Source organism: Castor canadensis, chromosome 4 (genome assembly GCF_047511655.1).
Source record: "Castor canadensis chromosome 4, mCasCan1.hap1v2, whole genome shotgun sequence".
Taxonomy (NCBI): domain Eukaryota; kingdom Metazoa; phylum Chordata; class Mammalia; order Rodentia; family Castoridae; genus Castor; species Castor canadensis.
In genome coordinates, this window is record NC_133389.1 from 124,098,113 (window position 1) to 124,123,160 (window position 25,048).

Sequence of the window (25,048 nt, forward strand, 5' to 3'; positions counted from 1 at the left end):
TATCCATTTCTTCTAAATTTTCCAATTTATTGGAATATAAGTTTTTGTAATATCCTTTAATGATCCTCTGAATTTTAGGGTTTTGTTTTTTTTTTTTCAATATCCCCCTTTCTATCTCTAATTTCATTGATTTGGGTCTTCTCCCTCCTTTTGGTTAGTTTGGCTAAAAGCTTGTCTATTATATTTATCTTTCCAAGAACCAGCTCTTTGTTTCATTGATTCTTTGTAACATTATTTTAGTCTCCATTTCTTTAATTTCTACACTACTCTTTACTATTTCTTTCCATCTACTTATTTTTGGCTTGTTCTTGTTTTTCTAAGGGTTTGAAGTACATCATTAGGTTATTTTACTTTCCTCTTAGCACTGCCTTTGCTGTGTCCCAATGGTTCTGGTAAGTTTTGTTTTCATTTTTACTTGATTCTAGGAATTTTCTGACCCCCTCCCCCGATATCTTCAATGGCTCACTGATCATTCAGCAGTATGTTGCTCAATCTCCATGTGTTTGGATGTCTTCTGTAGTTTCCCTGCTTTTCATTTTTCTAATTTTATTCTATTGTGGTCTGATAAAATACAGGAAGTTATTTCAGTTCTTGTATTTGTTGAGACTTGCTTCATGTCTTAAAATATGATCTCTTTTGGAAAAAGTTCCATTGGCTGCTGAGAAGAATGCTGGGCTGATTGACTTGGCAGGTGAGTTGGTATATAACTTTTGTTTCTTTTTGGTGGTGGTATTGGGGTGTTGAACTCAGGGTCTTGCTCTCACTAAACAGGTACTCTATCACCTAAACCACACCACCAGCCCTTTTTGCAATGGCTATTTTTGAGATAGGGTCTTGCTTTATGCCTGGGCTGTCCTGGACTAGGATCCTCCTATTTAGCTTTCCTGTATATTTGGGATGACAGGTGTGCTGCCACAGCACCTAGCCATTGGTTGGGATAGGGTTTCACAAACTTTTTGACCAGGCAAACCTTGAACCACGATCCTCCCCATCTCCACCTCTGGAGTAGTTAGGATTATAGGCTTGAGCCACCATGCCCAAGCCCATAATATTTCTTTTAATGTGAGTCTTCTAGTGAGAAGTTCTTTCAAATTTTGTGTTCCTGAAAAGTATTTGCCTTTGTTTTTTTAATATATTTTCACTGGATATAGAATTTCTTTTCATTCAGCATTTTAAAGATTTTTGTTCTATTGTCTCCTGACTTACATTTTTTTGTTGAGAACTCTGGTGTTATATTTATCTTCATTCCTCTGTAACTTGACTGTTTTTCCTTGGTTGCCTTTAAGACTTTATCACTGGTTTTGAACAATTTGGTTTAATTTCTTCAACATTTTTGTGCTTGGAGTTCATTGAGCTTCATCAATCTGTTAGGTTATAGTTTTCTTTGAATTTGGAAAATTTTTAACCATTATCCCCTTGAATACTTTTTTTGTCCCTTTCTTTTTCCAGATCCCCTCCAGCAACTCCAATTAAATATAAATTAATATAGAATTATTAGTTATAATACATAGTACCACTAATGTATATTATTAGATAGTAAGGCCACTTGAAGTTACTCCACAGTTCACCAAGGCTCTTTTTATTTAAGTAATTCATTTATGATTTGAGGCAGGGCCTCAGCACAGAGTCCAGGCTAGTCTCAAACTTGGATTGTCCTTTTTATTTATTTATTTATTTATTTTCTGTTTCATTTTATATATCCCTGATACTATGTCTTCAGGTTCACTAGTCTTTTTTAGGGGAACTCTATCACCTGTTGCTAATTCTGTTTTGAGTATTTTTTTTTATCTCAGACATTATGCAGTTTTCATTTCTAAAGCTCTTTTTTAGGTCTTTTTAGAAAATGTCTTCTGTATCTCTTCTTAAAGTGTTTAAACATTTAGAATAAAGATAAAATAACTATGTTCATGTCCTCTGGGAATTTTAATATCTGTGTGTGTCACTTCCAGGTTCATTTGAATTGGTTGATTTTTTTTTTTTTTGTCTCCTTCTGGGTCATATTTCCTTGCATGTCTAGTAATTGTCACTTGAGGTCAATATTGCCAAGGTTTCTCTCTCTCTTTCTCTCTCTCTCCTAGTATACCATCCTACAAACTCTAGCTGCTTTGGTTCTATCTCCAGCCCTTGGTGGTAGGTCTAAGGTTGATCAGTTAAGTATAAATTCAGTTCTACCCATCCTGTGTGTGGAATTCTCAGGTTTAGCTCTTTATAAAAAGAAAATAGCCTCACTGATTAGGAACACTCAAAGATTCCAGAATTTCCAAACATTTATTTTCCTTTGTAATTAAGTTGCCTTTCAATAGATACAGAGACCATCTTGAAGAGAGTCCAAGGGTACTCTCTTGGACTCCTCCTCACTCCTTCCCCAGGGCCTCATCAGTCTTGTCTACCTCTCTACCTGGTCTTTAAGATCCTGCTCCCTTTTGGAGAAAACCTAGTGTTCTTTGGGACCTGACAGTCTTTGTTCCTGGCTCCATCCTAGAAGGGCAGTGTTTGGTCCGTACAGTTTTTTACATCCCTCACTCCTTTGGGAGGACCTTTAATAAGAACAAAAGTCATCTTCTTGCTGAAATGGAACAGGACAACTTGAATGTGTTTAACAGTCTCTTTACTCTTTTTACCAAGGACTTTTCCCGTTTGTACTTAAGAACACAAGAAAGTACAACGAGGACAACTAAAATTCCCTTATCCTCAAAGGCAATATTCTTCAAGTTAAACAGGTTAAATAGTCTTTCAAAGTTGAACAAAAAATTCACCTCCACTGATTTGGTGAGGGATGTGCTGATGTTCCAAACAACCGCATTTTATTGGGGCCTCCCTACAGACTGCACAATAAGGTATAATGTAGAAATATAATTATATCCAAACAGCTTTAAAAAGACAAATACTTCCCAAATTTTCAAATTATTTTCATGTAGAAAAGTTTTATTTTTACATAGGCAAATTAATCAAACTTTTTTTCTTTTTTTTTTTTCACTTTCAAAAAAAATTCATTAGCTGGATTCATCAGTTCTTCAAAACAATCAACAACCTAGGTAACAACAACTTGGTCACTTACTTTCCATCGCCCTGCATAAGTCAGTTCACATCACTGCATTAGCAGAAGATTTGATCTAGAGATAGCCTTTGTGATGGTTTCAAAATATGTCCATAAATGATTCTCCTTTCTTTAAGAGATGGAACTTAATTCATCTCTCACTGAATGTGAGCTGGATTTAGTGACTTCTAGCAAACAGAAGATGGAAGAGCCAGTGAATGAGGATATATTGTAATATTTCATGTTCTTCTTCGCTTGTTATATTTAAAAACTCTTCCTTGAACAGCCTGCATTTCACATAATAAATGTTCTTAGAGAACTAAACATTTTAAACAGAGATATTTTTCAACTGGATATTTACTATTTTGATGTTTTATGTTTTTATAAAATAAGACCTTAGGAAATGTATCACCTTCCATAGGGTTCTGGAGCAGGAAGGAATCAAGTCCTTTGAGTGTCATCAGGAGCTATGTGGAAAGCTTGAACCTTGACATTCCAAGCGATGTGCGATGTTAAGAGCATTTTCTGATACATATGTGTAGCTTGCACCAGATGTTCAATCTTGAGCCCCACATCCTCCACCTAAAAAATTAAGAACCACTTACTTGATTCCTATTCCTACCTGTGAAAATTCAGGAACACAAGTGAGTGACTTCCCTGTAGATAGAGAGAGAGCTTGACTCTTAACTCAGTGCTCAGACTTCAAACTGTGAGGTTAATTCTACCTACAAGAGGCAACTCAGGGAAGAACTGGTTTTTGAATGCCCTCAAGTGTCCAGACCCTCAAAACAGACTTGTACATTTATTATTTTGCTCTTACATACCACTTGCTTATTCAACTCATTAAGCTGCTTCAGGAAAAAGGTGTTATGGATCTCTCCAAAGAGAACCCCCTTGTTGGCATACCTCTTGGCCTGGTACCTTCCAGGGCAGCCTTTACATCGAAGCACCCAGGAATCCAAAATTCCTTGGTACCTGCTAGAATCCATAATTACCCCACAGAAGAAACACATTGTGTTTCTCTGACTCAGTTATTACACATGCATCACTTACCTGCTTCTACAATAGTTTTAAAATATCACCCCTTTGCAGTATTGTTACCTATCTCTTTCTGAAACAGGCCAATATCATCACAATAAGAGATTTGCTTTGAAGGACTAAGAACCAAAGTTAAGTCCTAACATTTATATCAGTTAAGGGTACATTGCCTAGTTAGAAATTAGTAGTCGCTAAGAAACATTCACAGATACCTGAAAATCCCATCTAAGTCCTTGATTGGAGAACTGGAACAGATCTTACATTCTTCTTATATCTTGCAAGTGGTGGTTATTCTGTAGGTTTTCTTTAAATACTTCATCACCAATAGACTGGAACATTCACCATGAGCAAGCTTGGGCTGCTGAAAACCAAAGAAACCCATATGATAAATGATGAGGCCTAAAAATACAGGAAAACCCATTTTTACCTCTTGCTTTTATACATTCAGCTCTGTGTACTTCATCTTTCCAAGATGCTTACCTCATACAAATTTGCAATCTATTCCCACCATCCCCATGAACACTAGGACACAATTTTTTTTGCTGTGGCCAAAGCCAAATCAGAGAAGCCATGCCTGAAACTGTAGTGCTGGAGAAACAGGCCGATACCATGAACTGCCAAAATAGGCCCAAACTTCACTCTTAACTGTCCCTCCTACTACTCAGCTCTGGAAGACATCTGCTGTCATCAGCAGGTTTCTGACCTTGACCAATGATCCACCATATTCCAACCCCCACCAGTATTCGGGGTCCTGGGAGCACAGTCCCTCTTCCCCAAAGGTGGAAATAGACTCTGAGCTTTGGACACAGTCCCGGGATCTCTGAATGCAAATGTTTCCAGCAAATCCAGCCTTACATCCTAAATTGTACAACAGTCTCATAGCATGAAAATTAAATTGACTCAAGTACTGATCAGGTATGTTTATTTTTCCACATAAGCAGAAAGGTATGAGTACATTTGGCAGGAGGAAGGGACATGTTTCATATTTTTATGATTTTTTTTAAAGTTAAAAACAGATCTACACTTAAAAGTAATTTCCAAATAGCAGATTAGCTTTGTTTGAGGAATGTCATAAAAAATCCTTTGACAAGGAAACTCAGTTTACTTTTTAGCTTCCAAGGGATTGGATTTAATTACTTATGACAGCAAAGAGTAGACAAAAGATCCCTGAAAGTTTTCTGAGGAAAAACTAAAGGTAAGATTTTCTTTAAGAATAATATATTCTATAGTTACATTTTTAATGAATGGGGAGAATAAGGAAAAGAGGGGCTAGAGATGCAACTCAGGGCTAGGGTACAGCTTAGCACATACGCGGCCCTGGGTTTGATGCCCAGCACCAACAGAAATGAAGGAGGAGGAGGACGAGGAAGAAGAGGAGGAGATAAAAACGTTTTGGTGGCAATAGTGTTTTCTTTTTTTCCTTTGAAGGAAAGCTCCTGTGTCACATAAAACTTATATTAAATGTATTTTTATACTTTCCTCTTGTTATTCTATCTTTTGTTATGGAAACCTCAGCCATGAACCTAGGATGAGAGAGAAAATACTTTTCTTGCTCTACAACGGTGTTCTCTGAAGCTACCCAGAACCCTTTTCACCTAAAAGTTCAAACGTTCACTAGAAATGATGTCATTTTAGAAAACAAATGTGATCATGGTGATTGTATCAAGAAAAAATGCTTAAAACACTGGGGTTAGAGCTCAATGGTAGAGCACTTGCCTAGGATGTGTAAGGCCCTGGATTTAATCCCTAACACCACAAATAATAGTAATGATAATAATAATAATAATAAATCTGTTCCTTGAGTAAGACATGCAGCTCAGCAGAAAGAATCATAATGTCAGGCTTGGGATTACCTACTAGCTACAAATTGCTTCAGATGCTATTTTTAAAAGCAGTCAAAATATGTACAATGAGGTTTAAATTATTTTTATAATAATAATACTACCATTTAAAGTTATGCTCACTAGAAGAGCTGCAAATGCCAGCTTTCTAAAAGGATTAGATGTTTTGATTTTGCATGCAAAAGACACCAACTATGCACTGAATATGAATTAACAAAAAACATTAAAAGGAAACTAAACTAAATACTACGTAGTATTCCATTCAAGTGTGGTTCTCAAGAAACATTTGCTATTTAAAAAAGACTAGCCAGTAGGTCCTGAGAAATTCTACTGTACTAAATCAAATGACCAACTAAAGCTGATTGCTTCTCCTCTTTTATTTTGTAGGTATTATTACTTGGCATTCAGAGCACATCAAACACCTCCTGCGAGTAAAGAGAGCTGTGTCGCTATCTTGGAAAAGTCTAGCTTAGATCATTGGGCACTGGGAAAAACAAAGGTAGTTCTTTCTTTATTGTACAAATTGTCACCCGTGATGCTCTCCTGTGTGCCTTTGTTTCCTGTTGCTAATATCACCAGTAGAAATAGCTTTGTAAGTGGTGTAGCTTAGCAGGCAAGACCCTAATCTAAAAATGATCTTTGCTGGTCTTGAGTTGGGAGCCCATGGATCTTAGGGGCCAGAGGAGAAAGGTTTGCCTCCTCTTCTGAATATAATTTGAGAGTCATTTAACATTTCTAGAATGAGAGTTTTGAGCTCGTTTCAAAATGTCCCTTTTTCAACACTTTATATTCTACGACACATGTAAACGTACAAATCAAACTAATGGCCATGATGAGTTTCCTTTAGAGTTTTGTTCTCTTTTTTTTTTTTTTTTGCTAGATCCATGTTACGCTGTTTTTTGCATACTCTATGCGTTTCAGTATGTGTGGCTTTTTATTTAGGGGAACATCACGTCCCTGCAGGATCCTAGGTTTTTATGGTCCATCCTAAATCTCCTGCAGAGCCAGCTCTAACCCCAGTGTGGACTGCAGCACACCGCTGCTCCTCATTAAAAATCACATCACTGTGGGTCATCCGGGTCCCTCTCCCACTGGACTTCCTCTCCTGGCCCTGAGCTGGTCTTGTTGGTTAGCAATTCCATCAGAGGCTGTGGGTAAGGAGAATAGAGCCCAAGATGAGAAAAAGGATCTCCTTCCTGGCTGACACAAGGCAGGCCTGGAGACCAACTGGGATGGCCTAAGCCCTAGAACCTTATCATCTGTTTATATCAGCAATCGACCATTGACTCAGTCTTAGAAGGGGGATTGTATTTGTCCCCAACAAGTGAGTGTAAGTCAAAGTGCTATAAACTTTATTTAGATAATAGCTTTATTATTTGCAGCAAGAATATACTGGAGCAGAGAAGATTTTTGTTGAGAAGCTCATATATATTGCTAAAACTAATATTTTCTTGCAGGTTTTTCTTAAATATTACCACATTGAACAATTAAATTTGCTCCTGCGAGAAGTCATAGGCAGAGTAGTCATGTTGCAAGCATACACCAAGGGGTGGCTCGGAGCCAGGAGATACAAAAGGGTCAGAGAGAAGAGAGAGAAGGGTGCCATTGCCATCCAGTCAGGTAAATGGCTGTTCTCATAAACACTACCCTGAGCTTGACATTTCAGTAAATACTGGGTGTTACTCACATGTTGATTTTCTCAGTGGCTGCCTTCCTTTTCCCTCTCTCCCTTTCTTCCTTCCCTCTTCCCTTCTTCCTTGCTTCAGCAAATGTTTATCAAGTGCCTACCTCAGATCTGGCCCCAGACTTGGTATTGGGGATGTAGCCATGAGGGGACCACCATGGTCCTTGAGCTCACACAGCAGCATAAAGATATGTCACCACACTCTGTGGAGGAGCAAGATAGAGGCAGTAGGAGTGGACCAGTGATGTGAAACCCCAGTCACACTGACATATGCCCCATCTCCTAGAATGACAGGGGCAATACATGCCTCAGGGCCATGGCTGTGTTTTCTGCATCAGGATGACTAACGCCATCCAGAAGGCTTGTTAGCTCCACTGGGGTTGTAAACCCAGGGAGCAAATCACTGGCTCTGTCCCAGGTCCAGCCCGGTCAGTGCCTCTCTACACATGTATGTGGTATGCACACCACCAACAGCAGCTGAGCTCCTGTGCTATGGGGCAGCAGTTGTAAAAGCATGGGACCTTGAAAGTGGGGGTGATTTCCTTCATGCTCCATAGGGGACCTCATGAGCTCACCCAACAGCTCAGGGAGCTGTGATGCTCAAACCAGCCATCTCCCAAATAAAAATTATTAAAAGGCTCAGGCTATTCCAATGCCTTCCATCCCTCCAAACCCCATCCCCTCACTGTAACCCCAAGTCCTGAAGACGGCTTCTTCCATGGATTGAAATGACAGGGGACCACTTCAGTTGGAGTCAGCGTGATTTAGACATGGAATCCAGAGCGTTCTAGTAACTCACTGCTTGAACAAAAACTGCTTCTCAAAAGCCAAGCCTGGATGGAGTACAGAGAGGCCCTCCTCCACCATGGCTCACATGTCTCTGCTGATTTCGCTCAGTGAGAGAGTAGGAGGTGGGGAGCGGGTAATACGTTGGAGGGGGAACAGCTTATATCAGTTCTCTGGCACGTTCTTAAATTAATGTCATTCCTAGCACATGGCTTTATATTTTTAGCCTGGAGAGGATATGCCGCTCGGAGGAAATTTCAGAAAATAAGCAACAGAAGGAGAGAGTCTGCTCCTCATATTCAAGCAGGTAATTAAAACATTATTTGTGTACTGTCCATTTGAAAATACTCTGTGATTGTGTGCAAATGAGTTCAGAAAAGCTGAAAGGGTGGAGTAAGTCAAGAATTCCCGTGGGGGTTCCTCACACTTGTTCTGCGCACCCTCTGTGTGTCATGAGGAGGCAACAGTGCACGTTTATGGTGGGCCATGCTTGGCTAAGAGGCTCTGAGAGGGTACTCATATTCCTGATTTTATAGAGGAGGAAACTGAGACACAGAGAAGTGATTTGTCCAGGGTCACATAGCTCGACAGGGGCAGAGCTGGCATTTGAACACAGTCAGTTTGACTTAGTACTCAGCATACTGCTAAGTAGATGAGGATCTTTTCCTATTGGAATGGATGCCCACATCTGTGAAATGAGAGAACTGATGGTTTGCAAGACCCATCTGCCTCCCAGCTTTTCAGCTCAGTCATGACTCAGGCGTTATCCTAGCCACCTGAGTTTCCTGAATCCAGGCCTGTGTGGCTAGCGTGGTCTCTGGGCGCACATGGGTGGGACAGAGGCACACAGTGGCTCTTAGAGCTCAGCTTGCCCTTAGCAGCCTGAGAGCTGTGAGCTCTGGTTACTGGCTCATCCATCCCCTCCTTGGCTCTTAGATCACTCTGCCCTTCTGCAAATGGCATGTCCTCTGGTCGCTGCCAGGCTAGACTCCCTCCATGGAAGCAACATTGAGGCTCTGGAAGAAACAGACCCCTACTGCTCCTGGAGCGCAAGGAATTGGAGACAGAATGAGGGAGTGGAGGCCCATGGACAGGGAGAGAGATAGAGTTTCAGACACTGCCCAGCTTGAGACAAATTCTTCAGTAAGACAGCTGCAACCTTTTCAAGCAGGCCTGCCCACCCAGAGTCTGGCTCCCAGGATCCTTAGAACTCTCCCAGGTCACTGCAAGAGGCCTGATGTCTTCATTCAGAGCTAAAACATTTGGGAGGAAGGGGTGCCATTTAAATGCAAATGTCAACCCTTGCACCACCTTCTAAGAATTCTAAGCTCTACAACTTCAAAGCCACAGGGAAAGGGATGCAATTCTTGCTGCAGCTTAAGAAAGACAACTGGACCTGCATGCATCACGTGATCCCTCCTTGCTGGACTCCCACCACACGCACACGCACATGCGCACAGACACCCATCAAAAAGACACTGAGTTTTGATTTTGCAGCTTAGCCCCAAGCCTAGCATAACATATATTTTAAAATAAAAATTCTGAGCTTGTATATTGTTGTCCCACTGAGAATGGTCTATGAAAGTCATCAATCCAGTTTTCCCTGTATGAAAATCATCTTTAGAGGGCTCCCTATTTTGCATCAGGTTACTGCAAGTGAGCACAACATAAAAGCAGAGACAGATCCGCTTTGTCCTCAGGTCTGTCCTGATCCTCAGGTCTCGGGACAGCTGGGGCTGCATCTGGCAGGGCAACACCTGCGGGGTGGGTACCATGGAATGGTAATTTTGCCTAGTGGAACTGGAGAGAACACAGTTTTTCAGGTGCCACCCCCCCCCCCGCCTTTTTTAGCTTTGCAAGCACCCCCTTCCTTAGCCAAAGTGTTTCTACCTAGTGAGTGGTGCTAGAACTATACATTAACTCACTCTGCAGGGGTTTAGGCAGGCTTGCCGGAGGCATCAATGCTACCGCTGCTCTGTGTGGCAGCCAAAGTAGAAGCAGACAGAGTCTCTCAGCCAACACATGGACGGGAACTGATGAGTCCTTTAGGACTGGGGTTGTGATTTCCCCAAGGCACAATCTCATTGCAAGCTCTTCTTCCTACCACTAGGACGTTTCTGAGCCCCAGATCCAGCGGTCCTCTCACTTTTGAAACCTGCAGGAAGGGACTTGGGAATTGCTTCACATACCCCAGCCATTTCTGGTTGGTTTCTAAGGTTAAGCTCTAGTTGATTATTTTCTCAATAAGCAATGTTATTTGAAATTTAGATTCTGTGGAATGCATTTGTTTGCATTTCTAGTTCTGGCCCACAATCGTTCTTCTTTTTTTAAATGGTGCTACTAAGATATGTTATATATTTTTAAAAGGGCAGCCCTTGAAATTTAGGAAGCATTTGGCTTATGCATTGCTGCAGAGTAGCACACATTGAAATTTGTTTTCCTTTCATCTCCTTCCCAGTCAACACAGCCGCACAAGGCTGATCCCCTCAGCTTCCTCAGAACTTCCTCTCAGAATTCCCGATCTATTACGGCACATTCACACACCAGCAACAAGCTGCCTTTTCATGCTGTCAACCTTTTTCATCTGAAATGTAAATTAATTCTTGCTGGTATGCCTTGACAGAGATCAAAGTTGGGTATTAACCTTCCCTTCCCGGCTTTCTCCTCCTGAGGACCAGGCGGCCACTGGTAGGAGCCGGTGTCCCTCTCCCCAGCCCTCCTCCAGGCACCCTCTGCAGAGGAGCCACCCTTTCAAAGGCACAGAGTCCTTTTATAAATGACTCTTCAGTCCTTTAAACCAGGAGTGGAATGATCTGGCGTGCTAATTCCTGGGATGAGCCTGAACTGCTGAATTGTGGGCTCTTTCCCTGGGACTCCTGGGGTGGGGTTAAGTGGCTGTAACAGAGTGATCTTGATCACTGGAGGGAAGGACAGGGCTCCATACTGGAAGCCTCTCCCTTGCTCAGTGGGTCATATCTTGCCTGTCAGTTTTTGAGGTAGGCCACATTTGCATTTTCAAAATAAACAGATGCCTTTCAAATACATGAGCTGGTGGTCTGGAGATCTCTGTGGGCCCCAATGGTTCACCCGCCAGTGATCAAATGCTGGAAGAGAGAAGAGACGGAAAAAACACCCGAGGTACATGAGATACATTTCCTTCTCCGTGGATGACTTTGCACAGGAATAAAGGGTCTTTGTGGGCTGCGGAGAGGGAAGCGGGTGCTCTTGAGTCTTTGCCAGTGTCCTTGTGGGACTGGGGGAAACAACTTTGAATGTCATCTTGGAGAGGAGTGGCTGTATCTTATTTTTACTACTGGTTAATTCTGAGAATGCACCCTTGCTGTAAGAAAACACCCCTTTAAGTGCCAAAGAATTTAAAATATGTCCTTTAGCAAACCAGAAAGAACAAGATCACACATACCAATGTTCAGATGGGTATTCGAAGTAAAAAATGACAGTTATAGTTATCCTATTACTAATCTATTATTCTCAATTGGCTATTAAGTTTCAGAAAGGAACCTAACTCTTGATTCTACTGAGAATGCATACATTCCTCAGTGAATACTATCAAAATAAACAACATACAGGGAATTTTTTTTTTAAAGATCTACTACATCTCATTTTTTGCTGGCTTTAAAATTGCCCCTCTAATTACGGATCTGTTTGTAAAGAGAGCTAAGGGTGGGCCTCCCTGTCTCGGGGGGACATTCCCTCCTTGGGTGACAGTGATGCTTTAGTGGCTGGAATGGCAAAGGATCTCCCAGAGAAGCATTTTACCTCATTGGTTCAGTGCTGTGGAAATCGTTCTCTTTCTGGCTCTTTCCCTATCAGTCACCTTGTTGCACACTCCTGTCTTCAGCTCTGCCAACAACATGGATATCATCCGAAGATAACAATCGTGCCAACGATGGTGGTGTTTGTTCTCTGATCCTGGGGAGAGCACTTTTTGGACATAAGCAGTGGCACTGCTAAGGCTGAGGGGACGCCTTGAGCCATGAGCTGGCCTTTACATCAGCTATGCCTGTAACTGCATCTTGTGATGCCTGCAGAACTGAGTTGCTTTCAGTGCTTCCAGAAGGAAAAGTAAACATCACATCCAGACAGCCTGACCCTACCTTGTAACTGATCCAAATTTTCAGAGTTTAAAACAGCTTGAATTTTTAAACTCACTCAGGGTAAGGCTTTTTCCTACCCTTTTCTAACTTTAAAAGGCTATTTCTTTGTTAGGCATGGTGACATAGCCTGGAATCCCAGCTACTCTGGGGGCTAACGCAGGAGGATTGCAAGTTTGAGGCCAGCCTGGGCAACTTAGCAAGTCCCTGTCTCAAAATAAAATCAAAATTTAAAAAAGGAGCTGGGAGTATGGCTCAGTGCTAAGTGCTTGCCTAGCATATTCAAGGCCCTGTTTCCTTTAGCATTCTTGGTGGGTTGGCAGAGACTGGGTGTTTCAGCAATTTCCTGGAAACTTGATTTCCAGAAATATTTCTAGGTGTGTAGGACAGAGCTATTTTAAATTAGGATATTTCATTAATTCATTTATTCAACTACTATTTGCTAAGTGCCTGCTTTATCCTGGGGCTATCCTAGTAAACAATGGGTTTTAGTTTAGGGCTTCAAATTCTCCAACTCTCATAGAAAGGGTGCTAAAACATGCTGTCCCTCAAGGGACAGTGTTCAAATAAATCAGAAACTCAACATGATGTCAACACTCATTAGAAAGGAGTTCTATCAAATCTAAAACCAGGCAAAGGGTAAAAGCCAGTATCAAACATAGCCAAGGTAAAAATGGTCACAGTAGGTACTTTTCATTCTGATAAAACTGTGCATAAGTAGATTGTTGATCACAGCCAAACAAGAGGGGGAGTGCAAGTGAATGCCCCACTGAGAGAAGCGGACCAATGTGGTGTCTGTTACTCCTTTCTGTGTCTCTGTTTATTGTTCTTCCTTGATTCTACTTGGTTTTCACTCATTTCTGTTTCTTGGCAAGATCCCTGGTGGTTTCACACAAAAGCTTAATGCCTCACACGGAGAGTTCTTGTCAGAAGAAGCAAACCCAAGTCTGAGAGAAGACAGGTTCCAAATTCTTCTTGACCACAGGGCAGGAGCCAGCTGCCACCCCTCTCCTGGTGTTTTTGACTCCATTCGTACATTCACAAAGAAACATCTGGAGGAAAGACTCAGCCGGTGCACCTGGCCTTGAGATGCAAAGTAGTTCCCCATCCTCCTAACCTTTGCTTCACAGAAAACATGTGCCCTTCAGACTGGTCCTGCTCAGTCTGCACTCACATGTCTGCATTTGTCTGACTCTTCCATAAGTAAAGGGCTGAGACTGACTTCTGACAGCTGTAGGCTGAACATTTGGGAGAGGGAACTAATGGGGGAGGGGGCCGGGAAGGAATCATGGTTTACTTTAGGGAAATGCACCTGCCCTGTCAGAGCCCATGGAGAGCCTCAGAAGTGTGGCTTAGAGCTGCAAGTGGTTCTCAGCACCGAGAAAACCCAGACTGGGACCTCCAGGTGTCTGTTAAGGAAGGAATTCTGCCAATCCTCTCTTTGGCACAAACAATCGAATTCTTATCATGGTTTGGTTTGAAATGCAGGGGAATGTCCTTTGCTGTGGGATAGAATCATTGCCTGAACTAGAATGAAGTGAGCCAAAAGAGTGCTTTTGCTGTTTACCCAATGCCCAGAGAGAAAGCTGCCAGGTCAACGTGGGCTCAAGGGCCACTTATGCTGCTGTCATTTGCATGGCGCAGGAACGTGCTTAAGATGAAATTTGGGTGCATCAGTTGCCTCCCATGTGACCCAAGATTAAAACTTCAGAAGAAGCCCATGGTCAGAGCCTCTTTAGTTTTGTCTGTTTTCTCATTATGGATCTTGTATAAAACACCAGAAACTGGCTGCAAAGAGGTGGTGAATCTCTGCCCCCTGAACATTGAACAGTGTGACATTACCATCTATAGCACACTCGAGTTGCCTTTATACTATGCCTTTAATTTTTTTCATGTAAAATCATAAAATGTGTTATCACATTTTATAACTTCCATTAGTTCTTTAGGCTGTAACCATACAGTAGAAAAGAAAAGGAAAAATTATACTATGGCAAGAATGACCACACTTGTGTGTGTTTGTGAATAGAAAGGCAGATTTTGTTTTCCACCTTAACTGATAAAGCAGAGGCAAAGAGAGTTTCAGTAAGTTCTCATCTCTATGTGTTCTGTGAGGTTAAGCATTGGTTTTAGAGCCCCTTTCACTCAGTGATCTTTCCAGTACACTGTGTCCTGCCATTGTTTTCCATCTTGGGCATGGCCCATGGACATAGGTACCAGCCAATGCTATGGGAATAGTTAGTTAATATATGTCCTACGCATGTGGAGTTCAAAGTCACAATAATGGACTTTAAATGTTGGCTGTCCCGTTTGCCCCATAGTTTGGAGAAAACTACTTAACTTCCAAGTCTTGGTTTCTTCGGTTCTAATTCTGAGGACTGCTGTGAGGGTGACCATACATGCAAAGCCTCCCACACAGCCCCTGGCCACATGGAAGATACTCAGTAAATACTCCTTCTCTGTAACCCCTTCCTCAATGTGACCTTCACTGGGAGTGGGGGGAGGGGAGTCTGTGAAACACTATTCTAAGGTGAGCATAGTAACATTGGAACTTCAAAAAGATGAAACTGTTTCTCTTTCAGAGAAAACTAATACCTATCAACTATAGTTGCAATAAAAATCTTTATTAAAAAGAGAGATTTCCAAGTTGTAATTTAGGTGCTATTTATCTGACAGGGAGAAATTAGAATACAACAGTATAACACGTGGAAGATTTCAAGTGGTTTTGTTCATTTGGTTGAAATTTTTGCAAAGTGCTGTGCTCTATTCTAAGAGCTTGATTCATTTATGTAGATAAATTTTTCAGGAACTTCAAGCTGCTAAGACAACGTCCCTGACATTATTTTTTCCCCTCACTGGCTTTTGACCCTTTTGCAACTTATTTTGAAAGATAGAAAGTCTTCTTCTTTCCCCTTTCAATAAATCTAGAAAGTCTAAGATCCAGAAGCTCAGTATCACTCAGTTTTGTTGCTTGCTGGTGTGGAAAGCAAGTCACTGTTCAGATGTTTGAAGAGTTGGAGAATCTTCATGTGCCCGTCATGTTTAACCCACAGTGACGGATGACTGGCAGCATAACAGCTAGCGACAGCCATTTGGCCAGGAGTTCAAACCTCAACATGATGAGCCTTAGCAGGATCCTGGTTTGATTTGCTGTGGCCATGAAGTCTGAATCACCAAGTACAGAGGCAGAGGCGAGGGTGACAGCTGGTAGCCATTCTTGTCAATAAAGTTGTTATGGTTGAGATGTACAAGCAACCAGAGCCTGCTAATTTCATAGACTTTGAGCCAAGTGCTTAGTGTCAAAACCAGCTATGGCTAGCGATGCAAATGACTGTGAAGGGTCCCTCGTCAGCAGGTCAGCAGGCTTCCCCTTCACTCTCTTTCCTCCTGGTGAGTTAGAAGCAGGTTAGGTCCCAGCTTCCAGGAACCAGTCCAGTTTGAGGAGAAGGTGATAATGAATAAAGCTGCTGTAAACATTCTGAGCTTTATTTGTTTATTTATTTTTTAAAAGAAAACGTTGTAGGAAAGTAAATAATTTTGCTTTATAGGAAACCAGAATTACTTGAGCAAGAATGATCCTAGGGCAAGAATGGAGGTGTGGCTCAGTGGCAGAGCACTTGTCTAGCATGTATGAGGACCTGGGTTTGACCTCCAGCACTGGGAAAAAAAAATTCTAGAGGTGGGAGTTGTTTCTTTCTTGCATAGCTTACAGACTTGTTATTTTCCTAACATCTTATACTTATGCACAGAAATCTGTACAGTGTATACAAAGCACTCTCTCTTACCTTACTTCCTGCAATTACCATTGCAGTAGACCTGAGGTAGGCTAAGAATCTAACCCTGTCCTATAGATGGCAGCTGGGAAATCTCCTGTAATCAAGACTTCTTAGCCCCTGATTTGCTATTCTTCCCCTCTCGCCGCCCACCCCCCTAATTTTCTCAACATCCTGTCTGTGTAGAATGTTCTGCTAGGTGTTTTGGGAGTGGTTACAAAAACGACATTAAAAATTGGGTGTGGGGATGTAGCTCAGTGGTTGAGCATGTACTTGGCAGTGCAAGGCCCTGGTTTGATTCCCACACCACACACACACAAAAAAATTTCCACCATCAAATTGGTACAGTCTCATGTGGAACCAGTGGACGGCTCTGTCCCAGGCTAGTGAGGGGCCCCAGCCAATGAGCACAGCCACATGAAGTGTATGTTCCATGAAGCACATAGGTAGCTCCAATACCTTTTTGGAAGAAGGCAGGGCAGAAATTATAAAAGTTACAAATCCACCTAGAGGTTGAATGCGCGAACAGAGCAAGTGGAGTGACAGTTCCTAAATGCTCAGAGAAGGGGACTTACCCAGACAACAGTGTTTCAGGGCAGGCAAGAAGCTGATTTCTCAGATAAGAGGAAACCTCCCTCCTTGGCTTCCAAATTGGGCAAAGCAATTACCAGGCAAGACTTTCTTTGAACTTTGTCAAAGTTTAACTGGGATAATGACTAGAATTAAGTGCTGAGAATCAAAGTAGAGAAGGCTCTCATAGGCCTGAAATTACTGCACTTGTTTTGTGGTTTAGAGATGGACACCAGGATTTTTGATGTGGTGTTAGGGAAGAAAAAAAACAAAAAAGGAAAGAATTAGACTTTCTCCATGCTGCTTTTGGTGGCACTTGCTTGTTGGACCTCCCACAAATTGGCCTTTTTATATTCTGATAGGGTAACTGCTGACCGGCTGTCACTCCAGCCAGAAACCCTGGGGGACAGCCCAACTTTCGTGCTCATCTGTAGGAGCTTTCTCTGCCAGGGACATTAGGAGGGCAGAAGCGTTTACCCAGCCTAGATCACCAACCAGGAAGTCTACCAAAACTGCAGTCCTGCTAAGGCAATAGCCCTGCCAAGACAGTTCTGGGACTGTCTTCTGGGTGGGTCATCAAACACCAGCCCAGGCCAGAAACCCTCAGCTGCTCATCTGTGGGACTTTGCTTGTTTATTTACTTATTGATTTTGGCAGTACTAGGGTTTGAGATAAGGGCCTCTTGCTTGCTAGGTAGCATTCTACCACTTGAGCCACACATGCAGCACCACCCCCCACTTCCTTTTTTGGCTTTAGTTATATTTCAAATAGGGTCTCACCATTTTGCTTAAGCTAGCCTGGACCTTGATATACCTATTTACGACTCCCATGTAGCTGGTATGATGGGTGCACACCACCACCACGCTCAACTTATTGGTTGAGATGGGTGGGAGGGCGTATCACTAGGCTGGCCTTGAACCCTGATCCTTCTGATACCCCCCTTCAGAGTAGCTGGAATTACAAGTGTCACCCATCATGGCAGGCTCTTGTTTTTTTGAGACAGGGTCTTGCTGTGGAGCCCAGGCTGGCCTGGAACTCAGTATGTAGCCCAGGCTGGACTTGAATTTGCAATCCTCCTGCCTTGGTCTTCCAAGAGCTGGTATTACATGTGTGTGCCACCACACAGGGATTCTGTTGGACCTTTAGAGTTTCGGGAACATGGAAAAACATGAGTGGTCTGAATTTTTTGCTTCCTTTAATAAAGGAAAAGGGAGAGGGAGGGACTGTAGGATTATCATTTTAAAATGTTTAAATAAGCAGGGCTTATAATATTTAAGAATTCACACTCTAGGGTCAAACTGCTTAGGTTGGAACCCTGGCTCTGCTGCTCTCCAGCTATGTGAAACTGGAAAGTCATTTACTCTCCCTTTGCCTTAATTTCTTTGGCTATAAATTGGGAATAATAAGGTCTCTCCTTTTAGGGCCACTATGAGGATTAATCATTTCTGCAAAGACCTTTGAACAATGCATGCAACATAATAATCCACACATCTGTGCTTGCTAAATAAAAACAGTGGACCTCTCCTTAACTCTTCTTCCTAATTTTCTCCCCTGAGTCCTGCGAAGTCAAGCTAAATTTACATACTTGAACTGTTCCTTCTCTTTTTTTCTAGTAATTTCAATCCTTAATGCCTGTCAACCATCTTGAGCCCACGTATTAGTTTCCTAGTACAGCCACAAACAAATCATCAGGATCTTTGTAGCTTAAGACAACAGAAATTTCTTCTCTGACAGTCCTAGAGACTAGAAGTCCACAGTCAAGGTGTCAACAAGGCTTGTTTCTGCTGGAGACTCGGAGCCAATCCGTCCCAAGCCTCTCTGGGCATCTCCATAAGTGTGTTGTGTTTGTCTTTAAGCAGGGAGTACATTCTCCAGTTTCTTTGCCTGATTCCTACCACATGTGTTTTTCCTGAGTGACCCAAAGCCATTTGAATTTGCAGCACCTGCTACAGGGTTGTCCTCTTTTTAATCCCCTGGCAGTCAAATGCTTTTCTACCTTCCAAATGGTCTCATGGTTACCTGTGATAGGGGCTGGGAAGGTTTCAGGGACAGGGAAATTGAGACTTTCACTCAATGTTTTCAGGTTCTTGTAACCATCACAGAAAGAATTCAGAGATAAGACGAAGAAACTGGGAAGTTTCATTGCAGGTGGAAGTATACACTCAGGGAGGGTGACTGTGGGCTTCTCAAGAGAGAGACATATGACACAGTTTGGATAGCGTTTTATGAGCAAACTTTAAGGAAGGGGAGAACTATTCATGAGTTAAGGAGTAGAAAAGCTGAGAAATTCCAGTAATGGGTCAAAATTTTCCTCAACTAAGGTTTATTTCCCCCTTTCCAGTCCTTATATGGGGTTTTTGGATGTGTCATGGTATTACATATAAGATGGGAACAGCCAATTCTGTAAGGCTGATGCTGTGGAAATATCATGGTAATGGAGCAAAAGACTGTTGGTCCCATCTGGCTTGGGGTGGTCGTTTTTTTTTCGTTGTGTAAGCAGTCACATGGTGTTCTGTGCAATGCTGCTCTGCGACTGCATCAGCCTCTGGCCACATGCAGTTTGCCCCCTTTTTCTCCCCTGGCCTATCTAGTCTACCCCAGAATGAAGACTCAGCTCAGTTTTCCTGGAAATATGAGTGGCTCAAGAACTCAATCAGATTTGGAAGGGCTCAACTCCACTCCTGCTGTTGCTTTACTTCATTAAGCCAGATACACCCAGGGACCTTCCTGATGCCCCATCTCTAGAGGAGGTTCTAGTGCCACCCTACATGCCACCAGGGCTGGTGTTTGTGATCCTTGCTGCTATTCAAGTTCATAATTATATTTTTCAGTCATGTTGCTGATCTAATTTCTCCAGCTCTACCCATTCACCTAAAATGAGTGCCCTTACTTCTCATTTTAAAAAATCTACATCTGCATGTCTCCAGTCTCCTTGTTCAGTTATTACTTGCCAGAGAGATGCCAGGTTCTAGCTATCACCAGGACATGCTTAAGTACTTGGACAATTTTAGATTGTCCAAAATTGCTTTGAGCTCAATGGATTGGTAATCTTAATTTATTTACATTTTTCTCCTTAGTCTCACTCAAATCTCTCTCCCTGCTCTTCAAGCAAAGGTGGGGGATGGAGGCACAGACTTCATCAAAGCTTTATTAAGAATATTCTGTAAGTTTTCTGTTTGGTTTCTGTACTTCAAATAACTTAAAAATCAATATTTTGATGACTGAAGTGTAAATGAATGAGAAATATGGAATAAGCTTTCCCTTCAATTACATGAACAGAAAGTCTATGTGTTTTTACTGGAAACCCATGCAAAGTAACTGAGGTACTCACTAAGATCCAGGTGAAGATGCTGGTGCTGCTTCTCTTTCCAGTCTTGGCCATGGCACCTTCATAGGGAAAGCTCCAAACCAAAATGGGCTTTTGTGGTCTTCTCTGGTTTCTCTTGGGTCTTTTACTTCCTTTGATTACTTTTAAATTACTATTTTGTTGTTGTTGTTGTTGTCGTTGTTTTTAAACTGAGGATCCGAGAAAAGCCTGCAATCCCAACTTCCACATGGGCAGTACCATTTGGGCTTTGATCAGTGGTAAAACTCTTGCTGAATTTTGTCTGAGAACAAGGTTAAAAGATATTTGTGGCAGTTTTCTTTCTTAATAAAGAAATAAAAATATATCTCAGAAGTGGGCTCTTCTTTTTCTTTTTATGTCAGTTCTTGCTTTTATGTTGTTTATCACAGCATGACAAGTGAGCTTGGTCCAAACAATCTTCAAGAGCAGTTAGAGCTATCTAACTGGAGGATTTTATCAACCAAGAGAAGGCAGGAGGAGGACAGAGGGACTCGGTTAATGAAACTCAGAGAGGCTGCAGCTCTATTTCTTGATTTCTGCTATTGTCTTTTTTTGATTTTATTTTCACAGGTTATAATGATTTTTGTGTAATAAAAATGTAATCATGTTCCACTTAAGTTTTCTCTTGATCCTTTTGGCATTTCTAGCAATAATAATAATAAGAGATGGTTTTATCCACAGCTAATAGCTCAAAGAATTACATGGCTCTGGAAGCAGTGTCTCTCACACTTCAACATGCATTAGGGTCATGTGGAGAGCTTGTCAAAAATATAGATTGCCAGGGTTTCTGACGCACTAGTGTGTTAGCTACTTTTGTGTCACTGTGAGCAGAATGCCTGACATAAACAACTTAAAGGAGATTTATTTTGGCTAATGGTTTCAGAGGGTTCAGTCCACGGCTCTTTGCACTTGGGAGGAACATCATGGTGGTGGGAATAGTGGAAATAAGTAGTGAAGGCTGTTTTTCACTTCTTGGCAGACAGGAAGCAGAGAGCAAGGCGGGAAAGGGCGGGTATAATTTACCCTAAGAGCACCCCCCCCCCATGACCTACACCCTTCAGCTAGTTCCTACTTCCTGAAGTGTCCAGAAGCTTCTAAAATAGTGCCATTAGCTAGGAGCCAACCTTTCAATACACAAGCCTTTTATGGGGCTATTTCACATCCAAACTATAACAAGCAGGTTGGGATGGGTCTAAGAGTTTGCAATTCTATCAAGTTTCAGGTGAAGCTGATGCTGCTCGCTGGGGGTCCACACTTTGAGAACCACATGAGAAGGGTTTTGTTGAAACTAAGTTAAAGTTCAGTAGAAAAGAGTTCCATGATTGATTACTCATGGCTGCCATGGTCATAGGAAGGAGCAACTGTAGTTGTCCTCACTTGTTGAAACTCATCAGCAAACAGCCTACAATGTAGAAATGGGTTACTCCTAGAATGATTCCCTGTTTATAGTTGATCCTGTCCACATTGTGACAACTTGTTCCTCTACCTGCTTCCCATAATACTAAGCAGCCCAACCAGGACTGGAAACTGGTCTGCTAACTGTGTCCAGCCAGCACTCTTCCAGCATCACGGGAAGCCTCTGCTCTGATCTGTCTCACTTGGAAGCCTCTAATCTCTGTCCACTATTTCTGTTGCCAGAGAGAAGTGGCTTGCTTTCCTATAAGTGTGAGTTATTTTATCCTGTTTTCTGGCTGGGACTTAGCACTGAGCAAAACCTAGAGTCCCAGACCAGGCCAGTTATAATGCTACATACTAGATGAAGGTTGTGGGTTGTTTCAGGGTGGCAAGAAGGAAGGGAGAGAGTGTGGCAGGGAGGCTGGGAGGGGGAAGATAGATTAATGAGTGCTAAGTTAAACAAAGAAAAACCATAGTTGGGGAATGTTACCTGGAGACCAGAGAAGAGTCACCTCTCTGCAGAGGTGAAAATAGCTAATGAAATAACGTGATTATGTGTGGAACAAGCTGTACCCCCTCTTTCTGTGACCTGCTTGAAACAGTATATAAGGAAAGCCCCCTTTGTTCTCGGGGCTCAGCCTTTGGACTCAAGCCTGCTGAGTTGCTGGCTTGCTTAATAACCTTGCTTCCTGAAAGCTTTGGTGCCCTCTCAGTCTCTCTCTGAGCCCTCCTGCAACAAGAGGAGCTGCAGAGGACCATCAGGTAACAGATCTAACCCTGCTTGTTTCTGACCTTGCCTTAGACCTCTAAGTACTCATTTGTTTTTCCTCAGTTCTGAGAGACTCTACTGATCAGCAAAACCATCCAGAAGCTGAATCCAACAATGGCCATGCAGAGACTTCAAACAACTCTCCTGCTGACACTGAGAAAAAACAGTGAGTCTTGTCCATATGAGTCCCCTGTTGTAAACTCAGGCTACCTTAGATAATGCGGTGTTTCTACCTCTATGTTCCTTTGGTGAGTTGAAGAGAGTGAAGCCAAAAAGTGTTTCCCATCCTATTCCATGTCAGAGGTCATTGCCTTGTGGGTTAGTCCTTATTCTACAAGATCAATCTGAACACAGTCCTATTTTTTTGGGCTCTTGTCAAGGTAAAACCTATGCTTGGCCTCATTAGATTAAAGCACTATTTCTCAACTGGGGACAATTCTCCCTCCTCACCACCATCACAGAACAGTTGGCAGCGCCTGAGGACATTTTTGATTGTCACAACTTTGGCAGGAGGTTGTGGTAGAAGCCTACGGTGTTGCTAAGCACCCTGCAGTGGCCCCTACAACAGAACAGTTCAACCAAAATCTCAATGATCCCAAGGCTGAAAGACCCTAGACACAGTCAAAAGCAAAAAGAGACTCTAATGTCCTGTCTACCACAAGTTTGTTAAATGTGACTCAAAAGGCATGGGGCAGAGTCTGCCAGGGGCCACAGTGCACTGTTTTCAGTGGATACCTGAGCTGCTCTGTGTCTACAGGGATGTTACTCTTGGGTCAGTATGGGCTCAGACCAGGCCGTGACACCAAGCCCTGGAAACTTAAGAAACTCAGACCTGTTATTCAGAGCAGACTTCCAGCCCACCTTCTCTCAGAAAAGGTTCCCAGGCCTCATCACACATTACCTGGAGGAATACTCACCTACAGGAAGAAGCAGACCATGGAAAACAGAGGGTCTAACCAGAATGAAAACAAGAGGGTATAAACAAAATGAAGCTCTCTTTTTGTATTCTTTCCTCATTGATTGTGGGGAACTTCATTAGAAGTTTAGTCAAAGATTTGTCAAAAGAAGCAGGTCATTAAAGAGTTCTCTGCACCTTTTCAACTGGAAAAAAAGCACTCTTAATTTGCAATTTTAAAAATTCTTATTTTTTAAGACTTCTTAATATTTTTGAGTTTTGAAAAAATTAAATCCTCAGTACTTCTTTAGGTGATCTGAAATTTTCAGTACCCTGCTTTTGAAGTAGGCTACTTTCGATGACTTGCCTTGAGGAAAAAGACCAAACACCTCCTATTAGAATAATAACGTTTAGAATTTCTGATTGGCAGAACAGAGGATTTGGCAGGAAGACTTGCGTTCTGGTACTAGCACTAGTGTCTTTCAGCAGTTTCATCTTGAGCAAGTCAGTGAACCAATTTGGAAAATGACTTCAACTCCAGCCTGACTCCACTCTACTTCAGATGACAATTGACCTTACTGAGAAAACCCTAGCTCTTTCCACTGTCCTTTCTTGTACCTTACAATCTTCACCTCTCTTCAGCTGTCTCTTCTTCCTTTGCTTCCATCTGCCAAACCTCAGATCTTCCCTGTCCTGCAGGCCTGACCCCTACGGGCCCTGAAAGAAAGTTCAGACTCTCCCGCTGAAAGTTCCATAATTGAGTCTACTGAAAAAAAAAAAAAAAAGACAATAGACAGGTTAACAGGAAGAAAGGCATACACATTTATTCACATGCACAGGTACATGGGAGCCACACAAACTATGAAACTCAAAGGGCCAGATGCTTAAATATCCTCTTCATAGCAGAGAGGTAGTTGGGGGCGTGCAGTTTTGGAGGAAGAGTAAATGATGTTTAGGGAAGGAATGAATATGGAGATCCAGCGATGGCCTGGGACAGAGTTCCTCTGTGCTCCAGGTGTGGTGTTTGATTTTCAGTTTCTCCCATTGAAATATGAGTTTAATTTTGCTTGGTTAATAAAATTTCACCAAGATCTGAAGGCAATTATATTCCTCTGGTGAATCCCATCAACAGGTAGCTATAGGAACTTCAGAGAAAGCTCTCCCACATTTGCTGCTTTTCAGGTGTTCCCATTTGAAGTCTAGCATGCTATATTTTGGGGTACCACTTGCTGAGCCCTATCAGCACCCACCTTGCTTTTGCATCTTTCCCACTCTGCCATTTCTTTCCCTTTTGCTTATACCTGTCCCTATTCTAGCAAAAGCCTGCCCTCAGTCTTGTCCCTCAGTCATCCTACCTTTACCAGCAGACTTCCTCAGACAGAAATCCAGGTCTGCCACCTCATCCTTCACCAACAGCTCCTCCTTCATTAATCCTGAAATCTGATTTGTGCCCTCAACACCTCCCTAACTCTGTCCTTGACAGCCTTGTCTTCATCAGACTCTGCAGTGTGATCTCCACTGGCCATGCTTGCCTTGAATTGTTCTTTTCCATGTCTGCAGTACTGCATTCTTCAGGCTCTTCCTCAGAGACAGCCTCAGCCTCTTTTCTTCCTTCTTCTACCCACCATTAGAAGGCAGGCAGTTCTCCAGGTCCTGGACTCTCCTCTTTGCCTACTTCTCACCTGAGAGTTGTCATCTGCCACTGGCATTGTCTGGTATTAGCCCTCACCTTTGTGTCTCAGATCTCTGTTCTGACTGCCATACTGCTCTGCTCATCTCCTGCTGGACTTGTGTTCCAGATTTAC

The 25,048-nt window shown here is 42.3% G+C and overlaps 1 protein-coding gene across 1 annotated transcript in view; it reads left to right on the forward strand.

Moving 5' to 3' along the window:
- Positions 1-25,048, forward strand: part of Myo3b (myosin IIIB) — a 403,151-nt gene that overhangs the window by 259,925 nt on the left and 118,178 nt on the right. Inside the window, exons 26-29 of the mRNA XM_074071072.1 lie at positions 6,304-6,415; positions 7,374-7,536; positions 8,613-8,693; positions 22,412-22,514. Coding sequence (XP_073927173.1) covers positions 6,304-6,415; positions 7,374-7,536; positions 8,613-8,693; positions 22,412-22,514 — 459 coding nt within the window. The remainder of the gene's footprint in view (positions 1-6,303; positions 6,416-7,373; positions 7,537-8,612; positions 8,694-22,411; positions 22,515-25,048) is intronic.